At 45.1% G+C, this 16,113-nt stretch overlaps 1 protein-coding gene across 1 annotated transcript; it reads right to left on the bottom strand.

The window, feature by feature from the left end:
* Positions 1–1,251: 1,251 nt before the first annotated feature.
* Positions 1,252–14,485, bottom strand: LOC130133997 (rap1 GTPase-activating protein 2-like; the record flags this gene model as incomplete). The annotated part of the gene is made up of 14 exons (XM_056302140.1): positions 1,252–1,375; positions 3,099–3,239; positions 3,501–3,587; positions 4,011–4,082; positions 7,293–7,448; positions 8,005–8,134; positions 8,649–8,749; positions 11,369–11,452; positions 12,417–12,470; positions 12,692–12,770; positions 13,439–13,542; positions 13,666–13,887; positions 14,246–14,278; positions 14,457–14,485. Coding segments are annotated over 14 exons (1,397 nt in total), but the record flags the coding sequence as incomplete, so codon positions are not given.
* Positions 14,486–16,113: the final 1,628 nt, after the last annotated feature.

Here is a 16,113-nt window from a genome sequence, read left to right as displayed (position 1 = left end):
TTTCTCTTGCATTCATTTTCAAACCCCTCCCCACCACAACTAACCTTGAGTCCTCCATCCATAATTTTTTACTGCTCTCTCTCTCTCCCTAGCTCACGTCTATCCAACCCACTCTTCCGTCATTCAATAGAGACAGTGGTACCTGAGGCAGCCCTCCACCACATAGGCTAACCCTGTCTCTCTCTGTCAATCACCTTACCTATCTGTAAGCCTGCTGTCTTTTTTCTCTTCCTTCCTCTTATCTCTAATTAAAGTACTGGTGCCTTTCACTGGCTCTCCATCGCTCCCTTCTCTTTCCCTCCCTAAATTACCACTCACGGTGAAGGTGCTCTTGGTGCATTCGCTGGCACTCTGAGGCAGACCCCCTCCACTCGTGCTGGCAGGGACCCCTCCCCCGACCCCGGGGCTCCTGTGGCGATGAGAGCCCACCATTGTCTCCATTGAGTGGCTCCTGACACGCATGGCCCTCTGGACACGGTAGAAGGGTACAGTAGATATGGGAGCAGAAAGCGGGAGAGGGAAAGGGAAAGGAAGAAACACAGGGATAGCAGGGAAGAAAATGGATAAGGGGAAAGGTGAAATGAGGGGGAGAGGAAATGTTAAAAAAAAAGTTCTCAATAAGCAAACAATCACAGTTGCTATTCCATTATATAAACAGAAGAGGTCAGAGTTCACCAACATAACAACCAGATAGACCAGAGTAGGTGGTGCTTGGGCCACTTGTAACAAGATGTCTTTATGCTCAGTAATTTAGGTAATAAAATCAAAGCAATGAACTGATTCCACTTGCTTTGATTTGTATCAAGAGTTACGTTAGATTATTTCTTGCGTGATTATACATTTAAACCAATAAAACCTAGATAAAAGGAAAAATTAGCTACATTTTAGAACAAACCGTAAGCTCCCTGCCCCCCACTGACACACACACACACACACACACACACACACATATATATATATATATATATATATATAGATGAGTGTGTGATTATGTATCATAGTTTCTCTCATGCTTATTTTTACTTAATATTCTTATTCTCTGTACCAAGCTAAATTTCTTGTGCATGCAATGCACATGACAAAATAATTCTATTAAAAACATTCTGATTTTATATATATATTTTTTCAATATTTGTATATAATCTGATTCTGATATATCTAGTCTCCCTGCTTCATGCACCATTTTATCTTCCTTGAAAGTATGAACACAACAAATAAGATGATATGAATGAGCGTTTATTATTTTTGTGTTAATCTTATTGTGACACATTCACAATAATATGGACAGATAATATACAATAACAGCCAGAGCAACAATGAAAACTGAGGCCCTGGTGACTGACTGCAGACAGTGTGAAGCAGCCATCCATAATACCTGTGGAGGGTGAGAACAACATGGTAAAACTGGGCACACATTTACAAATGAGAACACATGTGAAATACAAACACATACACACATACACCATAATATACATCATGCAATGCAGTTAATTGGCCTTTCAGGGTTTACAGACAGTTTGGGAGGGACAGCAAATTATTTAAGGTCCTCTCCTTTTCATCCTTTAATGCTCCCCCTTGGTAACATCATATGTTGTCATGGGCTCCACTTCAACTGTTACGCTGATGACATCCAGCTCTACATATCCATCACCAGTACAACTTACTCCAGTGACCAACTGCCTCACTGAAATCAAATCATGGATGCAAGTCAACTTCCTCAAACTAAATTGTGATAAATCTGACACGATCATCATTGATCCCAAATCCCTTACCAAAACCACTCTCAACTTCTGCCTCACCATCGATAACTCCACTCTGTCCCCCTCCCCACACATCTGCAACCTTGAAATCATTTTTGACAGCAACCTCTCCTTTGAACACCATGACAATCAAATCACCAGAACTGTCTTTTTCCATCTAAAAAAACAGAGCTGGTCTCTGCCCACCCCTCTCCTTCTCTGCAACTGGAACCTTCATCCATGTCTTCATCAAATCCAGAATTGACTACTGCAACAGCATTCTCTACAGCTCATCATCCAAACAAACTCCAATACATCCAGAACTCTGCTGTCCACCTGCCCACCCACTCCTGCCCCTATGACCACATCACCCCTGTCCTCCAGAACCTCCACTGGCTCCCTGTCCCAGAACGGGTCCAATTCAAAGTCCTTCTCCTCACTCATAAAGCCCTCCATAACCAGGACCCCTCCTACCTAACCGACCCGCTCCGCTATCATACTCCTTCCCGCAGCCTCCACTGCTCTGATGCCAACCTCCTGTCTCCATCACACAGGACCAAGCACCAGACTTGGGGTGGTAGAGCCTTCTCCACAGCTGCCCCCTCCCTCTAGAACTCTCTCCCCAAACACAACAGAGACTACACCGATCTGTTCACATTCATATCATTAATCAAAACTCACCTCTTCAGAATTACTTTTCATGTGTGATTAATGTTGTCTGTTTTGTTTTTTGGTGTGTTGCTTTTATGCTTATTTTAACATATGTAAAGTGTCTTTGAGTACCTTGAAAAGCATTGTACAAATAAAATGTATTATTATTATTATTAAGAAGGAAAATAAAAACGATGCATATGAATATATACACACACAGATGGAGACAATGAGTATAAGGTGATAGTCGTCTTGGGGTTAAAGACAAACAGGCTTGCACATTAACGTTAAAATACTCTGAGTAAAGCCTTTATACAGTAGAGACAAGGCTCAGCGTTCTCGGTTTTTATTTTTCAAAGCCATCCAGCATGCCGAATTTCGCCACAAAAGGACACTGTTACATAACCTCACACGAACAAGAACAACTTTTGGATGCGTGGAAACATAAAATTTGGGTGAAAATCAGTTTAAATATCTGGGTATTTTTCGGTGAAAATCGGTAAAAACCGAAAAAGCTGAGCCTTGAGTAAAGAGCATGGGCGGAGATATCCTATTATCTTCCAAGTGCATGCGATTTGGTTGACCCCACAGCACGAAAATCTCCAAGAAAAGCTCTGTCAAAATGAAGCAGATTTTACAAATATCACAAAATCAAGAGATGAGTAAAAAAACATTTAGTATTCTTTATTTCCCCGGGTCCATGTTCACCTTGAATGACTCCAGGAGACCTCCGTGCCCCCCATTCTCCAGCTTGTCCTCCTCTCCCGTCTGGCTCAGGCCCAGCGTGGCTTGGCTCTGTCGGTGCAGCTCATCATGGAGATTATCCAACAATGCAGCTCGCGTTCGCCCCTTTAATACACACACAATCAGTCATATGATTGTGCGCGCACACACACACACACACACACACACACACACACACACACACACACACACACACACACACACACACACACACACAGTGAGACAGACATTTGTCATCTAGACTCTGATGATGGAAATGATTGAGAGGACAATGAAAAATAATTGAAGGCATGCTGAGGTGTTTTGAAGCCATAGCTGTACATGTTTCCCCTTGTGTGTGTGTGTGAGAGAGCGAGAGAGAGTCACCTCTAGTTTGGCAAATTTGTCAGATTTGTAGCAGGCGTTTTCAGCATTGATCAGCTTTGTCAGCAGGAAGTCTCGAAACTCAGGGCCCTGCAGAGAGAGAGAGAGAGAGAGAGAGAGAGACAGAGAGAGAGAGAGAGAGAGAGAGAGAGAGAGAGAGAGAGAGAGAGAGAGAGAGAGAGAGAGAGAGGTTATGGAGAGGTGGGGGGAAAGGTGGGAGGAAAGAAAAGGAGAATGGAATGGAGGAGAGGGATATGGAGAGAAAAAGGAGTGACTTTCATCGGGGATTTACTTATAGCAGTAGAAGGCACACTCTGAAATCGTTTGAGCATTGAGTATCAGCCTCAATAGTCCAATTTGTCTTTCGTTCCTCTCCAGCCTTTCCTATCCATCTCTCTATTGCCCTGTGAAAGTAGCAGCATCAGCTCGGCCCAATTTGAAGTAGGAAAATACAAATTCACAGGTGTCTCTTTTGCTTTATTACTGATCTCTTAAAAAAATGTATTCTCTCACCTTCTTAAAAACAGCCGGGTTGGGGAGAGGGGGTCCAAAAACAGGTACATCCTCCCTCGCTGTAACAGACACCTGTTGACACAAAACAAATTACAGTCAGGAAGGCTCATCACGTTCCAAACAAAGGGGCTGAAATTTCTCTCATCGTCAGCCGCTTCTCTGGGTCAGGTCACGGTGGCAGCAGGCTCAGTAGCGCATGCCAGACGTCCCTCTCCTCCAACAACGCTCTCCAGCTCCTCCTGGGGGGATCCCAAGGTATTCCCAGGCCGGAATGGACATGTAGTCCCTCCAGTGAGTTCTGGGTCTACCCTGGGGTTTTCCCCCAGTTGGTCCTCCTGGACCAGTCTGCGATGCCAGAAGTCGGCATGCCCCGCTCCCCGACCTTTGCCTGCATTGCCCCCTACCCCAATGCTCATCCCCACAGGTGGTGGGTCCACAGGGGCTGAAATCACCCATGTCATATTCCCATGTGGAAACCTGTAAAATACCCTAAGAAAACTGGTTTTGGCAGTAGTACACCCCTTACCCCATTCTCCTTCCTCAGAATATACAATTTAGATCAATTAAAACGCAGAATATTGATTTAACAATTGCAACACATATTGTGTGAATCACATTTGAAGCAGCCGTTTACTTTCCTCCTTCATCATGAGTTTTGAGTGAATGCTTGCTAGCTTCTCACTAGCTTACTTACACAGCTCAGTTGAATACATGAATATAAATTCTGGCTGTGTCTGTGATCGTCCAATGAGAGAATTAACTTCAACATGAGGCAGGATCCAACAGATTGGAAAAAACAAAACAAAACAAAAAAACACCTAATATCTATGATAATACACAGTATGTTCTCTGATGCTTATTTTTGAAACACAATTAAAATGAGAAAGTAATAGACACATGATTAATGAATTGCTGTCTTAAAGTATACATTTTTAGGACTAAAATGAGACATTTGTTCAGATGGGAGGTGAAAACATAGCTGTGACCTTTGGGCCATGCTGCAAATCTGAGTCTAAGGGAAACTTAAGACTTTGTGGATGTGTTGGATGAAAGGGCTTAACGCTAACAAATATACTGCAGGTTCAACTGCCGGCTGAAGGCAGTTGAACCTGAGAGAGCGCAAATACAGCACCTTTGATCATGAGCTGCTTGGCCTTTTCCTCGCTGTTAGGCACTTTCGTTTCCTACTGGAGGGCCGTCAGTTCACGGCTTTTGTTGATCACAAACCGCTGGTGTTCGCGATGGCCAAGGTGGCAGAGCCGTGGTCAGCCCGCCAGCAGCGACAGTTGGCCTACATCTCAGAGTTTACCACCGATGTGAGGCATGTTGCTGGGAAGTCCAACCCGGTCGCCGACTGTCTCTCCTGGACCATCGCTGGTGCCGCCCATTTGGGACTCGACTACAGCCAGATGGCGGCTGACCAGGCCGCCGACCCAGGAGTGCAGGCATGCAGGACCGCCGTCACAGGGCTGCAGTTGGAGGATGTGGCTTTCGACGACGACGGTGCCACGCTCTTGTGCGATGTCTCTACGGGTCAGCCCCGCTCCGTCGTTCCGACTGCTTGGAGGCGGCGGGTCTTCAACGCAGTCCATGGGCTGTCTCACCCTGGCAGAAAGCCTTCACAGAGGTTGGTGGCGGCAAAGTTTGTCTGGCATGGACTCAAAAAGAATGTGAGGGACTGGGCTGACACCTGTGTGGAGTGCCAACGCTCCAAAGTGCTCCGGCACGTCAAAGCACCCCCGATACCTTTCACGGTACCTGAGAGGAGGTTCGACCATGTGAATGTGGACCTGGTAGGCCCCCTACCCCCCTTCCGTGGTTTCACATACCTGCTCACCATGGTCGACAGGACCACGCGATGGCCAGAGGCCGTCCCGCTTTTGTCCACAACAGCACCTGAGGTTGCCCGAGCGTTCATTGGAACCTGGGTCGCCCGCTTTGGCACCCCATCTGACCTCTCCTCGGACAGAGGGCCGCAATTCACGTCCGCGCTCTGGGAGGAGATCGCCGTGGGTTTAGGGGTGAGGCTCCATCGCACCACAGCGTATCACCCTCAAGCGAATGGATTGGTCGAGAGGTTCCCTCGCTCGATGAAGGCCGCATTGCGGGCTACCCTCAAGGACGACCACTGGGTCGACAAACTGCCTTAGGTCATGCTTGGGCTCAGGACGGCCCCCAAGGAGGACCTCAACCGCCGAACTGGTCTACGGACAGCCACTTCGGGTCCCGGGGGATTTCCTTCCCACCGCCACAGCTCCCTGGTCCACCAGCTGCCAACGGATTGCGCTGCAGGAGGAAGCCAGGGCTTTTGCACCGGTCCCCACTTCTCAGCATGGCGGCTCTCAGTCCTATGTCCCCACGGAGCTGCGGTCGGCGGAGTATGTTTTCATCCGTCACGACGTGCACCGCGGTCCCCTGCAGCCACCCTATGACGGCCCATTTCGGGTACGGGACACTGGAGATAAGCACTTTGTGGTGGAGGTTGGCAGCAGGCTGGAGCGGGTTTCTGTGGACCGCCTCAAGCCTGCTCACCTGGACTTAGACCGCCCTGTTGGTCTTGCCCTGCCCCCTCAGCGGGGGCGCCCCCTGGCCCTGCCCCCCTCCCCCAGTGAGCCGCCAGCTGCTTCCCCAGCCCCTCCCTTTCCCCGGTCCAGCTGTGAGGACTCTGCTGCTTTGCCTGCGGTTAACCAGCCCCCAGCTCCTGTTCAGCGGAGCCGTTGGGGCAGAGAGATCCGCCCCCCTCGCCACACTGACTTTTCATATTAAGGCGAATTCTGGGGGGACGTGTGTAGTGGTTATGGGGCTACATAATTCCCCTTATTGAGCTAGTAGGAACGTTTGTTTACAGCTGCTGTTTTCTTGGTTTACAGTGATACACTTTCGCTGCGCGGGTTTTTGTTGTTGTTGTAATGGTGAAGGAATAAATGGTGCACGTTGTGTAGCCGACAGAGAAAGTTGTCACGACTCCTGCTTGAGCTCCTCTACAGTAGCTTGCTTGGCATCACATCAGTAAAGGTTTGCCAGCGAGGCAGTACAACGATGGAAAGATAAGTTGGACAACCAATCAGTCAACATGAAAACCATAGAGTTTTTGTCATCTGCTTCGCAGTGGATAAATTGTGATACAAGAAAAACTATCCATTTGTACCCAAAGCAACTTAAGATAAATGTAACTTAAGATTAAAAAAAAAATTACTTGCAAGTACGAGTTGAGCCAGGTGTAGTGCAGTTAGTAGGGCGAGTTAGTAGAACCTCTTTAAGGTGAACTGGCCTGCTTTGTACCTTGTACGTTGTGTTCTCTGTGCAGGGGTTCTCAACTTGCACCAACACGTATGCATGCAGGAAGTTTGAGGCGATCATGTCCGGCACAAAGGGTGTGGCCTCCTCCTGGAAAACTGCTGCCACAATATCATTTCCTATGTGCCTCTTCCTTTGGAGCTGTGGAAACGGAGGAGAAATATTCCTCTGTAATAAAACTCTTTCTTTTTCAATAATTTACTCCAATGGCTCGTGATGTAGAGGAGAGACTAAGCAGAGGAGGAGTAAGCAACATCCCACACTCACTTGTAAGTTAGATAGCAGTCACACTTAAATCCACTGAATGCATCACTCTCTCAGAGGTTTATTCATTAAATTTCTTCTTTCTATTTTTTTTAATTCAATCAATGAAAATAATCTTTCACTGTAAAAGAGTATATTGTACTCTAGATGCATTGCATTACAAATGAGATGCTGTGCCTGTATGGATTTTTGCAAATGTCTCCTCTATGTTGCACTTTTTTTTTTTTAATCATTTATCTGTGATAATTTATAATGAAAACATTTTCTCAGTCAAGATACCATCATGTTTGGTCAATACCCACAAACCTCATCAGTTTCATCTTAACATCTTGGAGCCACGTGATTGTTAGAGAAAACTCTGCACATCTAGTTACAGCTGTGTGAGTGAGTCATGCATTAAGCGGGACTGAAGCTTTAAGATACATCAGAATACCTGCTGGATGTCCCCCTCAGTGAAGGGTAACTTGGTTGAGACGTGGAACATGATCTCTCGCTGCCTGAAGACAGTGAAGACAGACTCAGATCCTGTCTGTCCATGGGACACGTCCAGCCCGCCGCGAAACCTACCAGAACATTAACACATTACAAAACTGGTTTCATTCTGCTGGTAATGGCTATTAGCTGTAAGATAGTTTAGATTCAGTGGTTTAAGTTCATATGTTCTTCCATTTTCTGATGAACCAGCTCAATGCTGGCCGAAAAAGACGTTTTAGGTCACAGTATTGCATTTGCCAAAATAGTCAGGCATATCTTTAACACAGTAACATAATACAATATAAAAAGCAATTCAGGCCAATAAAGAAACTATAAAAAGCTCTGATTACTTGTCCATGCAGCATTTCCTCTTCCAGATTTTATCCAGACAGCAGAGTAAAACCGAAACAGCAGGAGACGTTGCACCGAGGATAATTGAATAATTCTTTTAAATCAGCTTCTGTTTTACTCTTGTAATGGCACTCTATTTCCTGTGGAGCAATCTTTTTGGTCTTTGTACCTGAGGATTTGAAGTCTTTTTCTGAATGCATTCAGTATTTTCTATTCTATTCTATTCAACTGACTTTGATTCGAGTCATTCACCCCTTAAAATCCTGAAGGTCAATGTTTTCTCCCAGGATGCTGAGGAACTCCCTGAAGGCTGGGGTCTCCTCATTGTTGCCAAACAGCTCCTCCTCAGATGTCTGAGCAAAGGGGGTGATGGGTCATGTAGGGCGGGGGGCAGGGATGAGTCGGAGAGGGTCGGAGGAGGAAAAGGGCAAGTCAAGACTCTTTACTGTCATTCTAATAAGTACAATGACATTTCGTTAAGCAGCAGTCTGTGAAAGCAACATTTGAATACACAAAACAAATATATATCATACAAATATATAAAACAAGCATACAATAAAAAAAAGGTGCTTCGAGTTAAGCGTTAAAAAAAGCTATAAATTAAAGTGATAAAACAGTGCTAGAAATGTACTTTTACAGTTGGGCAGAAGCAGCATTAACAGGGTTGCAGTGCTCTCTCTCTCTCTCTCTCTCATATATGTGTGTGTGTGATTCAACAAAGAAGAACACACAGTCAATAAATATTACGTTGTCTTGCGTCACGCCCCATGACAAAGGGCAACATAGCCAACAGATATCCAACTTGGCAGCTGATGAGTGCGTGGCACACGAAACAGGCTTGTACTGCTTTGAGTAAAGTTTTTTTTTTACTAAATCTATCTTAATATTCCACTCCTCATTTGCTGAGCACTTTTATCAACACCATTGACGGTTTCCAAAAAAAGAGCTATTTATCTATCAGTGTTGTAGTCGAGTCACTAAACCTCGAGTCCAAGAACAGTCTCGAGTCCCCAGTGTTCGAGTCCAAGTCCAAGTCCGAGTCATCAAAGAAGAGTCCGAGTCAAGTCCCCATTACCTGAGTCCGAGTCATCAAGGTTGAGTCTGAGTCGGGGCATGTCTTTAGGCATCTTAGCACTAACTGTTACTGAACATGATGGTATGCACGTGAACCCGTATGTAAGCGGAACACATGTGCCTGCCCTCGCATGAAATTAAATAATGTTACGGTATTAATATAGCAATCAATATTGTATGGCAAATTATTAGGGCTTATTACAAAAAAACAGTCTCTTTATCAATTAACAAGTCTGCAGCGGGTCGTCAAGGCAGCCCAGCATATCACCGGTACCCAGCTCCCAGCCATAAAAGACATTTATCACAAATGCTGCCTTCGAAGGGGCCTCAGCATCAGCAGAGATCCCACCCACCCCGACCATGGACTGTTCTCCCCCCTGCGCTCTGGGAGGCGTTACAGGAGCCTCAGAGCCCGCACTACCAGGCTCAAAAACAGCTTCTTTCCACAAGCTGTTGTCCACCTGAACCTGGCCACCCACTGAATGTCTGTAGATAATTTTAAATATTTTGTACTCTTGCTCTTTTTTAACTTATTTTAGCTTTTGGTCTTCATGTGTGTATATCTTATACTGCATTTGCTGTGTTTGTCTGTGTCTGTCTTGCACTGTTTGGTGAAGCCACAGCCCTCATTTAATTTTTAATATGTGCCTGCACATTGTTTTTAATGACAATAAATTGAATTGAATTGAATTGAAGTCCGAGTCCTCATCTCCAACTTCCGAGTTCGAATGCAGTCAATGCTCGAGTCCAAGTCCGAGTCATCAGTGCTCAAGTCCAAGTCGAATCACGAGTCCTGAAAATCAGGACTCGAGTTGGACTCCTGGACTCAAGTACTACAACACTGAGATATATACAGTGTTTGTTTCCGAAACCGTCAATGGTGTTGTTATAAGTGCTCAACTAATGAGGAGCGGAATATCAATACTGATACAGGAATAAAAGTTTAATACACTGCAGTACAGGCCTGTTTTGTGCGTCGCACACTCATCAGCTGCTAATGTGCACACCTCCCTGCATTAGCAGCTGATGAGTGCGCCACGCACGAAACAGGCCTGTACTGCAGTGTATTAAACTTTTTTCCTGCATCAGTATAGAGAGAGAGAGAGAGAGAGAGAGAGAGAGAGAGAGAGAGAGAGAGAGAGAGAGAGAGAGAGAGAGAGAGACGTGTGCAGTTTGATTCGGCCAAAGCCAGTCTTTAATGCTGAGACAGTGAATGAAGTAATCAGGCAGGGGTGTTACGGTTAAGAGTTCAGCTAAAGGAAGAAATATATTTCCTTGAGAAGCAAACAATTTATTCAATATGCATTGATAGAAGAGACAGAGGAAGGAATGTAGTACTAGAGTACTGCCAAAAAGATAAGCTTGTCAAGTTATTTCATCCTGTTTTAAGTCTCCTAACGCTTCTTTATAGAGATTGCTAGGAAAAAGTTTCTTTCTCCGCTGGTAGATACATAGTACTGCTTGTTGCAAAAGAAATGCACTTGTTTCATGATTATAATACTTGTTATGAACAATTTTTAACCAAACAGGAAAATAAATCTTTAAACAAGGAAACTTGATTCGAGATAATCTTTGATAATCTTTGTTTCTTTAGAGAAGACGTCTTCAACCGAGTCCTATTGTAGTGAAACAAGCACACTTTCTTGAAACAAGCCATAATATCTGCCAGCAGGGTAAGAAAATGTTAATAGAAACCTGGAAACAAGCACGGAGAGACTTGAAACTAGATGATTTAAATGGTCTTGTTTGGAGAGAGGGAGGAGTGGGTAGGAATGGAGAAGAAATAGATGTTGCACAGGGTGACAAAATGGCAGGAAAAAAATGGAAAAAGGGGGGGGGGGTTATGGAGACATTGCTGCATAACCCTGGGGGAGAACCATTTCCCATAATCCTCTCACCTGTCCAAACTTCTGGTAGACGACTCCGAACTTGAAAGTGTTGTTCACCTCATGTTCGTCATAAGCCACTATCAACTGGGAGCCCTGTATATCATTAACAAAAAAAACAAAACAAAAACAAACACAGTTTGTGTCCTCATCGTAACTGTGTCTCATTGGTTGCTCTATCTCTCGGGTCACAGTCCTGCAGGGTTGCCATGAGACAAACCGAGCAGAAGATGGTTCCTACCTGCCCTCCACACTCCATTGCAGTCTCAGCTGGGCCTGGAGAGCGCGGAGGGCATACTAGCTCAACTTTAAAAGGGTCCAATTCAAAAGTGCTCCATGTAACTGTCGGCTAAGTTTCACTTTCTGAATTTCATCAAAAAATTTTCTCAAAACAAAGATGGCGTTAGGTTGAAAATCTCACCCGTTTCAATGGCAAAGGTCTTTAGATAATCCACAATCTAAGGAACTGCCTCAGTTTGATATCAGAAACAATTTCCTTCCTTTTCAACTGGGGGATATCTAATTTTGGCATAAGCCGTTTTTATGATGTTGACACACAGGGAACAGATGCTAAACAATCAGGCCACCTTGAGACTTTTTATTAGAGGTGGATTGCAGGGAGGTGGGCACTTTGTTTTCTTTAATGACATCAGCCGTTCTGCTGAGTGTGTCAAGGAAGAAGTCAAGAAAGAAAGTTCTACAGGAAAACGGCGATGGCTCCAACACAATTATAATTTACCACACAGATTGCAGCTTCAGTTAATCCTTTCCAACAAATGCCTCACACTTCAAAGAAACCGTCTGGATCATTTACTGAGTCAGCAAAATGTATTGACACATTAATGAGGTTGTGCCAGGAAAGAAGATGCAAGAATCAGTCACATGATATCTGGAAATGGCCCAGATAAGCTCCCCTGTGCCTCAGCAATACCTGACACTGAGACGGGAGAAGGTGCCACGGCTCAGCTTGAACAGATGGGGCGAACTGGCTTGGACAACTGTACACCAACAGACAATAGTAGAGGAAATGTACTAGAAAAGACAAGAGGGAACAACTCACCCTGGGGTACAGGACTGGGTTGAACTTCAGCCCTGTGGCGTCATCACACAGAAGCTGCAAAAACATTTAGATTTGAATTTGACTGATGGAAATCAAGGCTTGAGTCACTGCTGGTTTTAGTCAATCTACATCTCATCTTAAAACTGTTCATATGGAAGGAAATAATGATAATAACAACAATAACAGTAGCAGGAAACATCTGTTCTTATTAAATAGCATTTCGAGAGTGTAGGAATTGAATCGTCAATTGTGTATCTCCAGCGGTACTATCTTACCTTGGCTATCTGAGGTACACTGGGCAGCAGGCTGAGGCCTGCCAGAGAGATCCTGTCATGGACCGTCTTAATTCTCGACCTAAGACATCACACGAGGAACTCTGCTCAAGACATTCTCACTTTTTCCTAATAAGTAAGTCCTGTGGAATGGATACGAGTACCAAATGTGCCCAGCCTACTTGTAAAGCACAGTGACCAAGTTATTATAGGTAAACAGTGTCATTCCCCAAAGATTTCACTATGTAAATCTCCTCGATGGACAGGAGATATAGATGAAAGGAAAAATAGCAGTTTCAAAAGAATATTTAAGCTTTGAGGTAAGTGATGCATGAATTGTAGGAAAATATTAGGTGCGGCTACATTGGTGTCAGAAGTGGGATGGTGAGACCGTGAGGCCATCGGAAGAGTGTGCGCCCAGAGGCACGAGGGAGCATGTATGCTGAAGCGCAGGGACGCACTTCCCAAAGGAGGGGGGTAGTGTAACGTGCACGGATAAATAGACTCCCTAGCCCTTGGCTAACGAGTCGGACCTTTTAGTCAACTGGTTAACATTGTCGCTCGTGGTGCGGGAGATCCGGGTTTGCATCCTGGCCATGGCGGTTCCTGGGCTGCCCCTCTGAATTTGCTGCAACTGGAACATCAGCAATTGGCCCTAATACTTTGAAATCTATCTGTCAACTGGCAAACATGTAACATATTAAATTAGGTCTGTGCCATTGATGATACACATTGTTTTCTTTAAAGTACCTGAGCATGATTCGAAGGAACTCCTGTCCCTCCGCCTCCTCATGTTTCAGAGACATGATAAGATTACCTATACTGCTCCCTGTACAGTAGTAGTTCATATGCTCCTAGATAGAGGGGGGAAAAGGAGAGAAAGAAGAGAAAGACGGATAAAATGGAGGAAAAACAACATAGATTCCATTCCACATATGCAGACAAACTGGGAAACTGACTTTTTATTGCTCGCTCACCATGCCTAGGAAGTTTTTGCGGTAGGCGCGGGCGGTGCTGTTGCACTCTAAGCGGTAGCCGTGGCTTCCAGTGGGACTCATACCCCCTCCTCCATACTCTTCTTCGCAGAAACTAGATTCTGATGAGGTGGGTGTCCCTGTCGGTGCTTCCACATCCTCGATCCAGTAACCACCAAACTGGGGCAGGATCACCTGGGGGTACGGACTACCCTTCTCCAGGACCTGAGGTTTGAGGATAGGGTGGGAATGATGGCAGTGTGTGTGTGTGTGTGTGTGTGTGTGTGTGTGTGTGGGAAATGGGTCGGAGTGTAAGGCAGAAGAGGTAAAGTATGAAAAGGCAGACAATGAAAGAGGTAGACAAAACTACTGCTACACTATAGCTTCCTAAAAATTATCAACAACTTGAAGATGAGCCAACAGAGGCTGGAGAAAATAAATTTGAGAAACTAATTTACACAAAATAGTTCAGCTTTAAATCTCTGTTGTGTCAAATCAAATAAATGTGGACTAATGTTGTACATAAAAGGGATATGTGTGCGAGTTTGTTTTGAGTGTATCATGGGAGCAAGAAATGACTCACATCTTCTATCCGCGGGTAAGGGATGTAGTCATCCTGTAAAATATAGAATAGCACACACACAAACACACACACACACACACACACACACACACACACACACACACACACACACACAAACACACACACACATGAATAATAGTAAAAATGACCTACCCAATTCAACATGACTTATCTGGCTTTTACAATGACAGCAGCAAGCATTAGTACATACACAGGAACAACACAGCAACACTATTTTTTCTGCCAGATATACTCATGGGGAATGATGCAACAACCTGAAATGCACAGTCATCAGCGAACATCAATGAAGGTGTGTCACCCTTTGGTGATGTCAGAGCCATGACACAGGTCTATTTTGATTCCTTTAGCCCCTGGGGTTAAAAAGCTGCTACGAGTCTGTGCTTGCTTGCTAGTCTGTGTGTATAACAAGGCTCCAGTGTGTCCCCTCTAATGCTGCTGAGGCCCGTGTCTGGCCTACACAGCACAGCAATATGGGCAGCCAGTCATTTAAATTCTATGGCAGTGGGACTCCACATACTGGCAAGCTAGTAAGCATCGATTGACAGGTGGGGGTCTTTTTCGACCTCTAAATCGATCAGATCAGTGCACAAATGATTGTGACGTCCAAAAGCCCTAAGAGATTTGTGTGTTTGCAGGGGTGCAGGGAGACCTACAAGTAAAAGGAGTGCAGCACATATCAAAAGGCATGATGAACCAAATTATAGCATACTACATGCAAAGGAATGAATTAAACAGCATTCACAAAGAATACACCATACACACTCCACTATAGCTGAACAAAGAACAAATGTATGTATCAAACCTTGCATCTCTTTGTGTCCTCGGTTCTAGGTACCTGATTAGGGTCCATACGAAGCATGAAGATGAAACAGCACAAGGGTCAAAAGGTACAGCTTTTCTTTTTTTTTTCACTTCTAAAGCTATCTTGTATGTTTGCAGCTCAACTTTGAATCCTCTCTCTCTGTAACTTTCACTTCCTCTGGGAACACTGGGATTGTTGCCATTTGAAAAACACCCAAGTTGTTGCACAACATTGATGGGCTGTGGATAACTGGCATATGTAGAGGCACACTAGCTGTTTAGCCTTGAACATATATGCAGAGAGGAGCAGGGTGATCTGGTAGACAACAAAGAGGCTGTTTACACCTGGCATTAATGTGCCGTCTTGGGTACACAGCTCTAAGTACGTCAGTACGTCTCCACATGTGTCTCCAGTGACCACTTGTGCTCTGATCTCACTTCCCTGCTGTATATGCAAATAAACACGCATGCCACTGCGGTATGAGGGCGTGGCTTAGCCTCGGCTGCAAACGGAGAGAGGGGGGCGTGGCTCATGGGAGAGCAGTTGGGGAGGCTGATTAGTGATCAGCCTCAGGTGTGTCAAACTAACAACCCGTCCCTTATACGCCGCAGTGAAGCCGTGTCCTTGGCAAAACACAGTCACACGCTCTGAAAGGAGACACACCGGCCTACACAGAGGACGTCAGTTGACTAGGCAGTCCTTCAATGCAGCCTGGGATACATGTACATTTACACTTCAAATGCGATGTAGACAAATGTGTCCCAGGCCCCCTCCAAATGTGGCCTGAGCGATTGCATCTCAAGACGCATTGGGTGCATTCAAACCTGTACTTAGAGCTGTCCACCTGTGATTGAATCACCTGGCACTAACATGAAGACGCATGCTAGTGCCAGGTGTAAACAGTCCCAAAGAGCAAAGGGGCCATTTACAGGGCAACTGGAATAACTTGTCTGGATGACTAAGCATGCAAGTAGGGAGTGTAAATTAAGATGGATGTTGGCATTCAGAATACTGAACAGGCACAGATGAACACTATTTCTCTCTA

The sequence above is a fragment of the Lampris incognitus genome, unplaced genomic scaffold (assembly GCF_029633865.1).
Source record: "Lampris incognitus isolate fLamInc1 unplaced genomic scaffold, fLamInc1.hap2 scaffold_590, whole genome shotgun sequence".
Classification (NCBI taxonomy): Eukaryota; Metazoa; Chordata; class Actinopteri; order Lampriformes; family Lampridae; genus Lampris; species Lampris incognitus.
The sequence above is the reverse complement of the archived record's forward strand: the minus strand, read 5'-3'. Positions and strand labels throughout refer to the sequence as shown.